General features: G+C 40.8%; 1 protein-coding gene across 4 annotated transcripts in view; it reads right to left on the bottom strand.

Annotated features, from left to right (window-relative positions):
* Positions 1 to 15,435, bottom strand: part of KDM6A (lysine demethylase 6A) — a 209,086-nt gene extending 193,651 nt beyond the window's left edge. For all 4 annotated transcript variants that reach the window (XM_079911712.1, XM_079911713.1, XM_079911714.1 and 1 more), the window contains exons 1-2: positions 14,863 to 15,435; positions 14,585 to 14,648 (exon numbers count right to left, since the gene is read on the bottom strand). In XM_079911712.1, the coding sequence (XP_079767838.1) occupies positions 14,585 to 14,648; positions 14,863 to 15,032 (234 nt within the window). In that variant the 5' untranslated portion in view covers positions 15,033 to 15,435. The remainder of the gene's footprint in view (positions 1 to 14,584; positions 14,649 to 14,862) is intronic.
* Between the last annotated feature and the right edge of the window lie 2,011 nt (positions 15,436 to 17,446).

Raw genomic sequence — 17,446 nt, 5'->3', positions numbered from 1 at the left:
AATTACCTTAAGTGTAAATAGTCTAAATACACCAATTTAAAGAGACAGGCAGAGTAGATTCTTTAAAATGATCTAGCAATACACTGTCCACAAAAAAAAAATCACTTTAAATACAATAGGTAAAGTGCAAGTATGAAAAAAAACATGTAAATATTATTTTGAAAAGGAAGCGTAGCAATATTACTATTGATAAAGTAGACCTCAGAGCAAGTAAAGTTACTAGTAATTTTAGCAAGACCAAAAGAGATAGTACATAATGATAAAGGGAACAGCCCACCAGAAGACATGACAATCCTAAATATGTACATAACAAATGCCAGAACCTCAAAGTACAAGAAGCAAAAACTGATAAAAGGAAAACAGACAAATCCACAATTACAGTTGGAAACTTGGCAATGCCACACTCTCAGCAATTGACAGAACTACCTGACAGAAAATCAGCAAGGATATAGAAGAACTTTACAATACAATCAACCAATAAGATCTAACTCTCATGTATATTAAAACGCCATCCAACAACAGAATACACATTCATTTCAAGCACCCATGGAACAGTTATCAAGATAGACCATATCCTGGGTCATAAAACAGATGTCAACTAAGAGAATGAAAATTAGAGTAAATTCCCTAATCATAAAGGAATCAAGCTAAACATCAGTGACAGTGAAAACAGGAAAATCACCAAATCTCCAAATACGTATTTAGAAACTGGGTAACACACTACTAAATACTCCATGGATCAAAGAGGAAACCTGAAGAAGAAACTTAAAAAGACATAAAACTGAATGAAAATACAACATATAAGAATATGTGGTACACAACTAAAGTAGTACTGAAATAAAAACTTATAGCACTAAATCTGTACATCAGAGAAAAAGAAAGGTCTCAAATCAATAATCCAAAAGACATGAATAGACATTTCACCAAAGAGGCTATTCAGATGGCAAAGAAGGACATGAAGGATATTTAACATCACTAGCCTTTAGGGAAATGCAAAATAAAACCACAATGAGCTATCAATACACACCTATCAGAATGTGGAAAATAAAAAACAGTAATACCACCAAAGGCTGGCAAAGGTGCAACAAAGCTAGAACACTGGTGGGAACTGCTGATGGGAATGTAAAATGGTAGAGCTGCTCTGGAAAATACTTCGGCATTTTTTTTATAAGACTAAACAAGCAACTATCAGCAAATATACTCTTGGGTACTCTTGGGCATTTATCCCAGAGAAAACTTATGTTCACAAAAACACCTGCACACAAATGTTCATAGCAGCTTTATTTGCAATAGCCAAAGACTAAAAGTAACTCAAGACATCCTTCAATGGGTAAATGGTTAAAGAAACTGTGGTACTTCAATAACATGGAATAATACTCAGCAATAAAAAGGAACAAACTATACATACAACAACTTGGATTAATCTCCAGGGAGTTCTGCTGAGTGAAAAATGGTAATGCCAAAAGGATACATACTGTTGATCCTATTTATATAACATTCTTCAAATGACAAAACTATAGAAACGGGGAACAGATCAGTGCTTGCCAGGGGTTAGGAACTGGGGAGGGGGGGGTGAATATGGCTATGAAGGACAACATGATGGATACTTGTGGTGATGAACAGGTCTGTACCTTGACTGTATCAATGTCAATATCCTGGTCGTGATATTGTACCAGATCTGTTATTACTTAAAACTGCAAGGTGAATCTACAGTTATTTCAAAATAAAGTCAATTTTTAAAAAGCCAATAGAAAAAACTTTCCATTTACAGAAATGTATTCATGATAGCCAATCTGTCACCTGTCTGTCCACTTCTGTAAGGACAACGAAGTCCAAAAAAACAAAGCAAGAGCCAAAAAACATACATCAGATTAGTAAGGACTCCATCTTTTCCTTCAGATTTTCAGGACCCAGCTACCTCTTCTCACAGAATCATGACTATTAAAGGGTTGGATAATATTTACAGATAACTTAACAGTAAATGTTATCCTTTGATATCTGAATGCTGTCTACAACATCCTGGCCAAGTAGTGTCAATCAGCAAACTTGAACATCTTCAATGACAGAAGACCCACTTCATTTATCTATCCATTTATAGATAAATACTTTGAAAAAGTGTTACAAAAAATGTTTCCCCTTAAGAGTTATACCCTGAATCTAACTTACAAACTCCAAGTCTATCTTTTTAACTGACAGGCTTACAATAAAAACATAATCATAATATACTCATACACATATACACACACACACACAGAGCAAAATTCAACAATAGAAGTTTACATTCAATAGATCAGAAAATGCCTCAATGCCAATTCTTGCTACTTTTAGGGAAACTGAGGGGCCTTACTCATCCTTGTAACAAATGCCCAGTACCTAACAGTACGTATCCAATATGACATTTCTTATCAATTCACATCTGAGAATTCATTTAGCCCTGTCATGAGTTCCTAGGAAACAGGTAAATTACACAGTGATTATACCCATCTTCTAGAATTAGAAACATCAGATCTGACCTAAGAAATAACTATCCCAACTATAAGAAATAAATAATTTGGAGAAGTCAAAACACTAACCATTAATAAATAAGGCCAACTTTCAAATCAAAGACTAACTGAATAATTTATCATGTGAGACTAACAAAAACATACAACTCTCAGTTCCATTATGTGCCTGCATTCGTTTCTGGTCTTGAAGCCTTGAGGCTGAAATCGAAGAAAATTACAATCCAGAACTGTGCCCTCCTTCTGGGTCAAAATCTTTAAGAAATGAGTCAATCCTAAAAATTCAAATGAACCACCACCTAGAATTCTGATGCTAGACAGTCACTTTGGAAATTCTTAATCCCTAGCCGCTCATCTTAACAGACGGTGAAACTGGGGACCATAAGAATTAAGCAACTTCACAAAGTAGGCAGCAGACTCAAACACCAGTCTTCAGCTTTCTGATCCACTGTTCTTCCCAGTATATCACATAGCCTCCCAATCAAGCCAGCATTTTGAGCACCCAGGCTGAGGAAATATTAACTATGTTAAGGGAGTATGTGCTTACACCTATTTTTCCAGTTAGAGCAATAAGTTCTCTAGGGATCAGTCCACATTCTCTTCCCCTAGCACCCTTATAATGAATAGAGGAGAACTGGAGAGAATATGTGAAGTGGTCATAGACCACCACAAAACTGTGTGGTAAAATCCATACCATCTAAACCTAACCAATCCAGTGGTACTAAAGCTTTTCTTTCTTCTCAACACACTCCTACTGTTAACACCTCTACCCAAGAATAAAGTAAACTAACTGAAAATACTGGAGTCCACAGTTGGGCTTCAAAGGGTACCAAACACTCCCCAAAATCATATACAAAATGTATACAGCTACACTGACCCTCAAGTGGTTAATAACCTCAAAAAACTAACGTACCATTGTTCTAACTCCACCGCCAGTCAATCTATAATGAAAATAAAGATATTCTGCTATAAGTTAGTAACACACTAGGCCCTGTACTGTTTATAACTAATCAAGAATACAAGTTTACCTACGTTTCCTTTTATATAATAAAAACTAAGAATAAGTCAAGAAGGTGAATGACTCCTGCAAATATAAGATACTAAGTAGTATAAACTATGGCTACTTCTTTAAACATTCAGGGAAGTAAATTAAATTAGTATTCACGGGGCTTCCCTGGTGGCGCAGTGGTTGAGAGTCCGCCTGCCGATGCAGGCGACACGGGTTCGTGCCCCGGTCCGGGAAGATCCCACATGCCGCGGAGCGGCTGGGCCCATGAGCCATGGCCCCTGAGCCTGCGCGTCCGGAGCCTGTGCTCCGCAACGGGAGAGGCCACGGCAGTGAGAGGCCCGTGTACCGCAAAAAAAAAAAAAAAAAATTAGTATTCACGGAGACTGATAATCAGTCACACCAATAAAACCAAAATGTGAAGGCAAATTTTGCTACTTATTCCAACTGACAGTTCACGGCATATAAAATTAAGCAACTGCTATCTTAGTAAAACACATGTGAACATACTTTCAAATAAAACTTTTGCATGTTGAAGAATTTCTACCTTTCATACCCTATATAAAAGGAGTAACAGAACCTCAAGATCAAAATAACTTCATCACCCAAACCGATCGCCTCACCAACATCTCACTACTTGAATGAAAGAACTCTCAAACCCAAGACAATTCGATATAAAAACAAGTAATATTTTCATATGGCAAGCAGCAAAATTAACAAAGCATTTTAACAACTTGTATACAGTATCTCATTTGTGTGGGAAAAAAATACAACAGAATATACAGGTGTTGAAATATGAAGTTACCCAGCAAATCTGTTATCAATGGCTGCCTGAGAAGAGGAACTAAATAACTGGGAGATGGTGTGGAAGAGAGATTTTCATTTTACTGCAACATCCTTTATGTAACTTTTCAATTTTGTACTCTGCACAAGTATTCTGCACAAGTATTCACTGTGTATTCAAAAAAGCTGCATGAAGGTATTTCAAAAGAAAGATAGGATCATGGCTGCAATTTTAGAATGGTTGCAGTGAGGATGGAGAAAAACAAACAGATTTGAAATTTAAGATGTAGAAACGTCAAGATACGGTGACTGTTAGGATGTGAAAAGTTAAGAAAAAGAGGAGTTAAAAATGACTAAGGTTTCTGGCAAGGGTAGTGGTAAGCGCTATTTACTAAGACAAGGAACATCAAAGACAATCATAAATTCAGCTTGCATATGTTCAGTTTAAGATGCCTTCAAGATACCCAGGTGAAGTAATCAAGTGGCAGTCAAGTATACATGCAACTTGGGAGCAGACAGAGTAAAAAAGATCTAGAACAGAATCTCCTTGCAAAGGAGACTGAGATGTGGTCAGAGATGCAGAAATAAAGCCAAAGTAGTCAGATGTTAGGAAAGTCAGGGAAGGGTGTTTTCAAGAGATCTCAAATCTGCCTCTATCTCCCCCCTCATTCCTCAACTACAGCCTCACTTTAAAAATTGTCTTTTCCAAGATGATAACATATATCTTGTACTGAGCACCTTCCACACCAGGCCCAATGCCAGGCATTTTACGTATCTTTTTTTCCTAACACAAAATGCAATAGCCTGACAGAAATCTATTACCACTTCCATTTTACAGATGAGAAAACTGAGCCTCTGAAAAATGAAATAATTTGCCCAAAGATCATATATCTAGTAAGTGGCAGAAGCAGAATTCTACTCTAAAATCCATGCAGTGCTATCTATCCATCAGTACTTCACAACTAGGTTCCTTTCCCCTCCACTTTATCTCTCACTGTAGCCAATAATATTCCCAGAAAATCTACTTCTGGTCATGTCACTTCCCCTGATTAGAGAGTTGAGTTCAATGACTCCCCAAAACCTCCTATGGCCTACAGTGATGGGGGCCTTCACATGCTCAATTACCTCCTCCCAATCCCACTAAGACACCCTACCCTCTCTCCGTCCACACTAAATTATTCAAAATTCCTCAAACACCATTTAACTTCATACCTCCAACTCTACCTTCTTTTTCCTCTTGCTCAACTTCTTTCTATTCGTGTTTGATAACCACGGCCAAAATGTCATTATATTTTTGTGCAGTTTCTCTTACCCACTTCTCCAGTCTAAACTAACTGCTCCAAAACGTTGGGAATTTGTGTGGGTAGCTTAAATTACCCATAATCAAAAGTTTTAAATGTTTTAATTGTTCCATCATTTGAGAGCTCACAGCACTTTGCATATACCTTGATTATGGTACTTACTACATCATATGGTCACTCCGTCTGCCCATCTCTCTCCACAGACTGCAGGGGCAGGGGCCAAGTATTACTTGTTGCCCCAGGACTTGGCACAGTCCCTCACTCACAGCAGTTCAGCAAACGTCTCACAAATCAATCAAGCAAAGTAAAAGCTTTTCTACTTCTCATTCTGACACCTGAAATTCAAAAACCTAAAACACTTAACTACTGTATCTTAAAAACAAATTTTCCGAGCTTCTCTGGTGGCGCAGTGGTTAAGAATCCGCCTGCCAATGCAGGGGGCACGTTCGAGCCCTGGTCCAGGAAAGATCTCACATGCCATGGAGCAACTAAGCCCGTGCGCCACAACTACTGAGCCCGTGAGCCACAACTACTGAGCCTGCACTCTAGAGCCCGTGCTCCACAACAAGAGAAGCCACCGCAATGAGAAGCCCACGCACCGCAATGAAGAGCAGCCCCCGCTCTCCGCAACTAGAGAAAGCCCGCGCACAGCAACGAAGACCCAACGCAGCCAAAAATAAATAAAATAATTCTTTTAAATAAATAAATTTTCCCTAAATATATAAACTATCCAAACAGACTCAAGCAACTAAGATTCATAAAGTTCTTAGGAAAAATTCTCTCTTCTGTCACATATTATGTAATATTCTATTACAGAATTCTACCACAATATTAAAATACAAATAAACTCACATATATTCAGCTAAATATCTGCTTTCTACTCATTTCCCAAGCAACTAATTCTTAGCTTCCAAATGGCAAAAAAAAATCAAGGCCCATGGATATTTGATATTAAGAACTTATTTTATGTGTAATAAAGGCACTGTGGCTATGTTTCAGAGACAAACTGAAATAGCTAAGGATTAAATGATGTGACTGATATCTGAGATTTCCTTCACAATAATGGTAGTGAGGGGCAAAATACAGATGAAACAAGACTGGTTACGAGTTGAAAATTGTTGAAGCTGGGTAATGACTGGTGAGGGTTGGTTGGTTGATTTTCTCTGCTTTTGAAAATGTTGGAAATTTTCCCTAATACACTGTTTCTTTAAAAAAGAGAAAGATCTAACGAACATAATGTAATAGATCTAGTTTAAAAACAATCCTTTATCTAAAAGGTTTCTTCCATTGTTCTAAATTAAAATAAATTAGATGACCTCATATAATACTCTTAACTATAACAAAGGCCAACCTTCTTCCTGAGAATAAACTTAGCAGTAGCATCTTTTATTTACTCTAACACAGACAAAATACTACTACAGACAAAACCACAAAAAGAATACAGGAACACATTCACAACAGAATGATGTCAGTCTTAGCAATGTAGAGAAGTACAGAAAAGATATAATAAAAGGAAGAAACAGGTAAGAGAAAATAAACAAAACCTTATACAAGAAAGTGGCAAACGGCCATAACTTGGCTGAGAAACCTAAAACTGTCTAAATAAGAGATTACTCCCACCCTTCCAGGTTACAGTTTTTAATTAGGTCCCAAATGTAAGCCCAGGCCAACTCAGGCCCAAAAATAAAGTCATCAATGAAACAGATGCTAAAGACCAAAATGAAGAATGAGTACAGCAACTATAACAAAGCCATGTAAATAAAATGCAAGGAAATAGGACCAGGCTGAGGGCAGCAAAAAGAAAAAAAGAAATAGGACCAAATAGGGTACACACCTCTACTTCATTTACCCCTATCCCCACTGAAGGACCATCAAGACGAGAAGTATCCCAACGTGACAACAAGGTATTCACAGGTATCTCTAACTACACACTATAGTGTAAAATCCATCTTTAATCAACCAAAATATAATTCTGGCATACTCACTATCAGTGTGCTTATTTTATTATTTTTAAGGTAATGAATGTCTATGGTTAAAATAACAACAACAAAAAAAGCCCACAGTGGTACAGAAATCTGTTTAAAATCTCTCCTCCTGGGGCTTCCCTGGTGGCACAGTGGTTAAGAATCCGCCTGCCAATGCAGGGGACACGGGTTTGAGCCCTAGTCCGGGAAGATCTCACGTGCTGCAGAGCAACTGGGCCCGTGCGCCACAACTATTGGGCCTGCGTGCCACAACTACTGAAGCCCACATGCCTAGAGCCCATGCTACGCAACAAGAGAAGCCATCGCAATGAGAAGCCAGCGCACCACAATGAAGAGCAGCCCCCGCTCATCACAACTAGAGAAAGTCCGTGTGCAGCAAGGAAGACCCAAAGCAGCCAAAATAAATAAATAAATAAAAATTTAAAAAATAAAAAATAATAATAAAATCTCCCCTCCTCCTCACCCTAGAGCCGCTTTGTACTCCAAGATGATCACTATTCAAATACTTCTTGAGTATCCTTCCAAAACTTTGTCAGAGAATTTCCTAAACTGACCCATGAACACTCAATTCAAGGATCTCAAGTTAGGAACTCATAACAAAGGTAAATATTACTACAAAATGAGATCAGAGAGGGACAGAACACACAGCAGATAAACCTTTGAACATATGCTAAAAGCTAAAATCTGATTTTAAATCATGTGTTCCTAAACAAAATTAAAAGATTCCTTGCTGATAAAGAAGTCAAGAAACACCATCTCCAAGAAACAATCAAGAAATAAGCCCCACCCTATCAACGAGACCTTCTACTGAGGCCCAATCTAGGATAGAACTTTGAAACTCAATTTACAACTGCCCCAAGAGTAAACTAACTGAAAATGGGGATCCAAGAAAGCAAATAGTGTTGTTTTTGCAGGAGCCATCAATGTCCTGCCCGTCTCCAGCACTACCCATCTAGGGAAAGAAGGTGCAGATCACAAGAGTCCGCAGCATGAGGAGCTAAGAGCCGGGTCTTTCTTTCTCTTCTGGGGTCTGGTGTTCAAAGTGCATAATTTGTTGAAACATATGCCTAGATAAATGGAAAAGGCTATCTGTAAATTAAGCTAGCCCAGAAGCCACTGTGCAATTATCTCACAAATGTGAATCCCCCCCCATTTAACTCATATTACAAAAACTGAATGAAATAATTGAGTTTTAAATGTCTGACACAGAATGTTACATAATATAAATTCTCATTAAATGTTTTAAGAAAAAAATTAAATGAAATACACATCAGGATACAGTGAGTCGCATGTGCTTTCATTAATTTTAACCTAGCAACTATCAGTTAACTTTTGAAGTTAATTCCAATAATCTAAAATCCAGGGGCTGTCAGTTAACATTTGAAATTCGCAAATCAGGAATACACAGTCCAGAATAGTTAAATCTAAAAATGAGAGACATGAGGAAGACAGGCGCCATGACAGCACTCTACAAAGGTAATGGTTCTCCTGCCTTTACTTCAGTCAGGAGAATGTGTTAGGTAGCATAAGGAATGTCAGAAGTAAGTTTTCATCAGTGAAATAAACGATGTCCAAGTTAATGTGGCTTGGCTAGAAATACTGTAAAGGCGTCTCCACCTCTGCATGAACAGGGTCTAAGAATCAGCAAATCTAGGATCTCAATACTCTCCAGAGTGCACACATACTCTAAGAGTCCCATTCAGCCTTGTGTTCCACCACTGATCAGGTGATTCTGGGGCTAATGCCTACTGCTGCTAACATATTGCTACATGTGCCTCCAAAGCACCTTTCCAGCAAGGTCCTTGATAGACTACCTACAAGGACAAAGAGCTGGGACTTCCGTCGTCAAGCTTCACCAACAGGTTCCTGCGACTGCTTTTGTGCATGCTTGCTAATCAATGTTTTTTTATGGGTGGCAAAAAAAGAAAGAGCCATTCTAACTTGTAAATTGTTAAACTGACCTTTATCATAAGCTTTCAGGATACTTCACACTTTTCTTCTGCCACTGATGTTTTTGTGATAGTCATCCTTATACTTATCTCCCCCTTTTAGGGAACTGTAAGTTTTCAATGCAGACAAGGGATATCTATGTTATCTTCATATTCCCTGCATAGAAGACTTGCATTCAGTGTACTCAAATATTTGTTGCTCTAATTTACTATCGACAAATTACAAACCAGTATAGAAAACTGATACAATTATATGTGAAGCTTCAGTATGAGTACGTAAGACTGTCAGTTATATATTCATTAAATAAACTCCATTAATTAACTAGTCTACAAATACATGTGGATCTTAAATAACCTAACCACCATTTCAATTCTTAGACAATCTAGTGGTGTTTTTGTAACATAAATTAGTTCTCTGGATACATTTTAAAAATATTAATAATGCAGTCACTAACATCAATTTCAAAGAGCTCAAAGCATCAAAATGAGTTTCAAAGTAAAATAAACTTAACCAAAAATAACCTTTTCAAATCTGCAAAATAATACTGGTATTACATAAATAAAAACTAAATGTTACATAATCAAGTCAGAAAAAGATATTTTTACTCTGTAGCTAGCCAAGCACTGAACCTTCACCTTGGTTCAAAGCGCATGGCCCACCATTCCACTTTACCATCTACATCACAGCAACTCACGTCTCACAGTTTTTCTTAACAACCTGAAATATATAGAAGTGGCAGCCAAATGTCCCCTAGTCATTTCAATTTGTAACCGAGTCTACGGAAAGAGCTATTGGGGCGGGGCGGGGGGGGGGGCGCAGTTCAGAGCTGAAAAAAGCACATGTTTATATTCCTGCAATTCTAATGTGTGGCCAGATAAGCAAGCATTTTCTATAATCTCTTACTATAGCTTTATTACCAGGAACGTAACAAAATCTTAGGAAATGTATAGTAACTGCATGAGACTTTGTCCGGATAAATAATAATGACTATAATTGTTTACAAGACAACTTTCCAAAGTAGAAAATACTTTTTAAGATGCATCATATTAAAGACCTAATTTTCAAACAAAAAAGTATGACATTATTCTGTGGTTACTTTTGTAACCCAAACACTAATCTCCTTTAGCACTGGAAATGAATATATTCCTTTAAGTGCCAGCAAACAAAACACACACATAATATAGCATAATTTTAAACATCAACATCCAAATATTATAGTATAAAAAAGCCACCTCTACAACTAACCTAATAATTTTCCCTTACCATCTACATGCAAGTGAACCAAATTTAGGAAAATACATGCTTTAATGGACCTGAAACTACTTCCACTGCCCCCAAAATTTTAAATTCCAGCTATTTTCATACTAATTATCTCCTAGGAAAAAAAGCACATACATTTTATTTTTCTTAGACACATACATTTTAAAATGGTAAACAATCCATAACTACTTCTAGGTATTCTACATAATCTTTCTATTGATTAAAAGAATTACAAAAGAAAAAAAATCCCAATAAGAGTATTTAATACAAACTTAAAGATGACATAGATACCTCAAAGTGAACAACTATGTATTTTAGCAATAGTTCCCTGACAAAAGATTCCCCAACCCTTTAGCATTATATAACTACTATAAATACATATAGTATTACTATATTCATGCTACATATTACTACATATTATTTTTTAACTCAAATCCTTATTAACTGAAAACAAGATTAATCCAAAAGATTTTCAAAAATGTACTGAAAGTGTCACCATAGTTAATTTCTGTTAAAATGTTTCACTTTTTAATTACTTTTCAGTAACTCCACTATAATTAAAAAAATAAGAATACTGAATTATGTTACCAAAAGATGGTCAGCATTAGTTTAAAGAGAAAAGTAATCAAAATCAGCTATATTTCAAGAACTCTGATTAAGCAACCACTTGCTGTTTACAATCTTTTAAAAATATTTTAAAGGTATTACTGCAAAATAATATACTGTATTACTAATTTCTTTTTCATCCAAAACCCCAAGCACTGTATATCAAACGGCAATCATTCAAACAAAAATTCTTTCAATGACTCCAATATAAATTAATCTCACAAATGCATTCAGAGACTACGAGAAATCAGCAGTTTAGACAAAGTATTCTCACCTAGAAAAGGTACATACGAGTTTAGAGGCAAGTAAGAGACAGTTATTATTAAATGTTTTAAACTTTCCAAATCTTTTAAGTCAAGAGTTAACCTTTTTTAAAACCTACTAATTTAACTTTAAAAACTTGAAAGAAGATCCAATAATATATAGGAATAAGAATTTTTGAAAGCAAGTAGTAATAGCTAAATTTCTGTCAAAAAAAAAAGTTATACAAGGTGCAGACTAAATTTGTTGGGGGGGTTGGGGTGAGGGGGTGGTAATGAGAAAAATCATCGCTAAAAAGAGAATCCTGGGAGTTATTTAATTCCAGTATCTGCTCTTAGGTAAGTAGCCGGAACCTACCCCAACAAAGAAAAGCCAACTCTTATTTTTAAGACTTTCAGACAATAAGAATTCTGAAACTAACACAGCTCAACATTCCACAAAAAACATACTGTTTACCAGGGCTGTGCAAAAGATGGATGACACTAAATAATTCAATACTTCCTATAGCAGGACTCCAGCTCCTTCATTCTATTCAGAATCCAATTCAAACACATGGTGCGAGGTTATATAATATCAAGCTTTACATTACACATTTCACTGGTATGTTCGAGCTCACAAGGACGCAACCATGAATTGCATGCGGTTGCAAGCACATTCTCTAGAATGTTTTATTTTAATGTTAAGGCTAAGAAGCCTTGACCTAAATAGGTAGGACCTCACAAGCATGGGGTCTGAAGTAATGAAGAACCTTTTTTCTTTAGTTCCACAAAACATTTAGTAATCAAATTACCCAGTATTTTATGAAGCCTTCATTCTTCCACAAAACATAATGAAGCTTCGCAAGTTTCTCATTTATAAGATGTTGCTTATTCAAACATCAAGAAAGTATTGCACTTGCACAAAGAAATACCCGAAAATGTTCAGTTCTTTTACAATTTAAACTCAGTAGTGCATAATAACTGCAGGGTTCAATATTACAATCTGAAATACAATGTTAAGCACAATCCACTGTGAATCCATCTAAATACAAGCATTCTGAGACATGAAATCAACTAGCATTTTACACATTATCCACGTAGAACATCAGATTCCATTTATTTCTTCATTACCATAACCAAAAGCCGTAGCCTTGGCCAAACTTTTCCAAATGTATTATCTTGCAAACAGTTTTACCAACCTCCTATTAGATCGGCAATAATCACTCCAAAATAAAATAATGCTCCTTAAATTTAAATATTTTGCTTAATCTTTTGGAATGACAACTCTGACAGTAGTGAAGTATTTTTAAATAAAATATTTTAAATACTCAGGTTGAAACAAATTTCAAAGCTTAGGTCATTTGTGTTTAAATCATTTCAGAGCTAGTCGCTATTCATTTTTCCAGCAATAATTTTAATGAAGCCAATTAATACATAGTCAAAGTTTAATTCAACTTTTCTCTATGGGTCAAAGGGACTGGGCTTACTGAAAAGGATTATTTCAGTTTAGCTTTCTGGTCATTATTTGTATTCAAAACCCCTTACACTTATTTTGAAACAAAAACCTAAGTGTAATTACAGATAAAAGGTATTAGTGACTCTCCTAAACCAAACTACAGACAAAAATTAGGGACAACTAAATTTTTTTTTAATCAACTTAAGAATAAAATGCAAGGCTTTAGTCATTTCAAACTTCCTTCTCAATTGCAACAATAAAGCTAGGTGTCAAATGCAAAGCCACTGATTTCAGCTAGAAAACCAAATGTCTTAATGGATGCAACACCTATCCCAGCACACTCCAAGTTTCATGGTCCCAATTAAGAAGCAAGCATACAAATATCATTTCGATCAGATTTTGGTCAAGAGACACAAACTGATGCAGACAGATCGAGACTCCAGTGCCTTTGTTCAATAGCTTACGGGTGGGTAACTAAATGTGCTACAGGTTGATAAGCATTTACCAGCCTTATGAATGCTGCTTCCAAGCTTGAGAAAGGTACAAGAATTCTAGATGCAAATAATCTTGGATAATTTTTATTAAACACCACCGAGATACACACTCCGAAGGAGAGGCCTATTCATCGCTACTATTTATTTCCATGTTTACCTCTCCTCCCTCCCCCAAACCCCCCCCTTCACTTTCTCCTCCCACCCTGTCCCGCCATCTTGGGCCGACAGGAGCAGCCATTACTTAACTAAATGACAGTGCCAACAACTTTCCACACAAATAAACAGAAACTGCACCCCGAATTCCCCCCTGGCCTCCCCTGCCAGACACGCAGGAAACGAGGCTCCAAGAAGAAAACACATTCACAAGTAACTGCAGGATTTCTATGGCCGAAAGACCCAAAAAGTAAACAAGTCACCTAACTTCAGGTAAAACACCATACCCCTCGAGATGCATGACAACAGACCCATGCAAACTCTTCACCGCCCTAAACTACTGCAACTTCCCCCTTCTGGGAGCGGGGACACAAGAAAGCCCCAAACGTTGGGTTAACAGTAGACTTCCCGAACAGCCTTCCTGGAGGAAAAGAATAAAAACCAAGGGAGGCAAGTAAGTCGGAAATGCGGGGAAATCTGCACACATTTACAAGCCCTTGACCCTAAACAGGCACCTCGGAGCGATCATCGGTCGCCCCTCCCAAAGCCGTAAAATAACAGGCAGTTTTGTCGACCCAGTTGAGCTCGGCCCCAAAGCGCTGCCGTCTCTGTTCCTCCAGCTACGAGAGGAGAGGGCGATTTCGCAAGGGAGCGAGTGAGGGATCCGGGGGTGTGTGTGGGGGGCGGGGGGAGGGGGGGAGCAGAAGCAGGAAATAGTTTTCCGGAAGCCCCTCGGCCCTCCTTCGCGGCCACAATGAGCGCCGGCCGGGCCGCGGGGCCGCGGGGTTCGGGGCGAGCGGGGCGCCGGCCGGGGAGACCGTGTCCGCGCTCCGGCCCGCAGCTGCCTTACCTTGCCCAGCAGGGCCTTCGTCCTGGCGCCATCTTCATGAAACCTCACGAAACCGAAGAGGCGGCTGTGGAGAGAGACACACGCGGCTCGTTAAAGGTCCGACAGCACCACCGACCCATCCCTGCCCGAGCCCGAGGCCCCAGCGGCGGCTACAGCACAGAGAGCGCCAAGCCAAGGTGCTCGCCCCGCCGCCGCCAGAGGCGAGCCGCGCTCCGGCCTCCCAGGAGAGCGGCGCCAACCCGTCCGGAGCCGACCGGGCGGGTGACGGCAGCCCGTACCTGTCCAGTCCGCCGAGCGCCTCCCTTTCCTCGGCTGTCAGGCTCGGGGACGCCTCCTCGCTCTCGCCGCTCGCTTTTCCCGCCGCCATTTTCTTTTCCTCATCACCGAAAGCGGCGGCGGCGGCGGCAGCGGCGGCGGCGGTAGCGAGCGACACTCCGCAGGATTTCATGGAAACGCAGCGAATTCACAACTCCGACGCCGACACCTCCCCCCGGGCCGGGGCCCACAACGACGCCCCCAGTCTCCGCGCGGGACCGGCACACCAACTTTATCGCCGCCTCCTCCTCCGCCGCAGGCGGCAGCGACGAAAAATCCCAACGCGGCGGCAGTGAAGGCGGCGGCGGCAGGGGCTGCAGAGCCCCCGAGTCGGCAGCGGCGACGGCTCGGCTTGTAGGGTCACATCGCGGGAGCGGGCGAGGGGCAGCCACGGGCGGAGATGGCGGGAACGGCCGGAGCGTGCGGGGTTGAGGGACGCGGGGGGGATTCGTTGGAGACACAAACTTCCCCGGCACCAGCACAAAGTTGTTGTAATTGTGTCACACAGCGAACCCCACGCCGCCGCCGTGACCCCCCCCTCCCCACCCGGCCGGCGCCGCCAATCAGCGTGGCCCGCTCGCTTCACGTGACCTTTGTTGACTCACGTCAGCCGTGGCTCCACTCAACTTGCTAGCTGCCCGAGCCCCGCCCACCGAGGCCCCCACCGACAGGGAGCGGGACGCACGCCAATTCTGGCCGGTGGTTGGCTGCTGGGCCCGTCCGTCCGAGGGAAGGGTTTGTCCTCGAGAGGGAGCAGCTGATTAGGTTGTGCCAGTTAAATACACTGGGGCAGAGAATGGAAGGTCCGGGCCGTGTCACCTCGGGAGCCGCGGCGGGCTCGGGAGGGGGAGGGGAGCGGTGGGGAAGGGCGAGGTCCGGCACCGCCCGCGGCGGGCGCGAGCAGTGAGCGAGGACACCATGGACGGCCTTTGCCTGCCCGGGAGCTAGGTGGTGGGCCCAGACCGCGGCTCCGGCATCGTGCGCTTCGGGGGTCCCGGGCCCCGGAGGGCCTGATAAGGGTCGCGTCGCCGGGAGGCGGCGCACGGCCCCTGACCTCCGCCCTCCGAAGAAGGCGCCCACTTTTGGCACCGCTGGAAGTAATGGCCTCCGCGAGGAGCGCACTCGGGCAGTGGCTGCTGGCCCCCTGCTCCGCGGCTCAGGCGCCGCCCTAGGCCAGGCGTGCGCTCTCGGCCCCGATCCCCTCGCTCGCCCCCCAAGTGAAGGGGGAAAGGTCCCCTGACCTCCGGCCGAAGGGAATGAAAAGTCACCCACCGGGGTCTGGCTCGCTGACCATAGCTCCCCACCGCCAAAGGTCTGTTGGCGGCACTTTGGGTCCAAAGTTTCATGCTACCTGTGTTTTATCAGTAGTTCATTATAGTGTTGTAAGAAAAAGCAATGACGAAAAATTAAGCGAGATCTCCAGGATGTTGGTTTCTACTGCTCTGATCTCAGTGGGGCCTTCATGGAAGAGTTCGGGCTGCTTGTAGACAGGCCTGAGAGAAGGCATAATTAAGATAGTCAGCGAAGCTTGCAGCCCAGAAAACCCTTTTCTACCTCCCACAACATGTCTTACACAACAGTAACACTTTCTTGTTCTGACCGCGTCACAGGTGCAAATAAAAGTCACTAGTCTGCCTTTCAATCCATAGTATAATTGGGAGAAAAAGAAAACATGCGTTCGGTCTATTACTCTGTCCAAAAGACAAATTTAATAAGATATGTCTCATATATCAGATCTGTTACAGGGCACACCTCCAGTCTTCAGGGATAGGAAAAAAATTAATGGACATACGAAGACAAGGTTTCCTTTATAGACATGGACTCTATATTTTCAATAATGTAACCAATAAACAAGGTATGTTCAACTTGGATGTTAAACTATAAGGAAGACAATTCAGTGCTGACTCAGTAATCCTAGCAGTATTCAGTGAGAAGCTATGGAAATCCCATACTGTGTGTGATTTTGCACACAGTTTTAAATTGTTCCCCTGAGACTAGTAACTAGACTAACAAACTATAGTTTTATATGGATTATATTTCAGGTTTAATTACTTTCTCTGAAACACCTCTTCCACTCTTTATGGCATTCCTTCCATTTTACTTGAATGGGTGAATATACAGGGCTGAATATTTTCTGCAGCTAAATTAGCACATGCATTGTAAACTTTCTCACAACAGATGACCTTCAAAGCCTGGGAGATTTTGACACCACTATCTCCCCCCACAAACCACCATACACACACACACACACACACACACACACACACACACACGCACTTAGACTTGCACAAGCAGAGATAGAAATTCTGCCAGTATTTGGCAGTCTTCCTGGAGCTGGTGGTTCTTGACTCAGGCCGTTTCCAAGAATTATAAGGCTGCCCACCTCCAACCCCTCAAAACCTTCTTTCTCACTACATAATCATTACTAGGTAATAGCAGCAGAATTGCATGGAGTGGATGCAATGTGTGGGGTCGAAGTCAGGCAGACCGGGATGCAAATTATTACTCTGCACAGGCTGTGTGTCCTTGGGAAAGTTACTTATCCTC

The sequence above is a fragment of the Stenella coeruleoalba genome (genome assembly GCF_951394435.1).
Source record: "Stenella coeruleoalba genome assembly, chromosome: X".
Taxonomy (NCBI): domain Eukaryota; kingdom Metazoa; phylum Chordata; class Mammalia; order Artiodactyla; family Delphinidae; genus Stenella; species Stenella coeruleoalba.
Note: the sequence above shows the minus strand (reverse complement) of the source record. Positions and strands in the feature narration are given on the sequence as shown.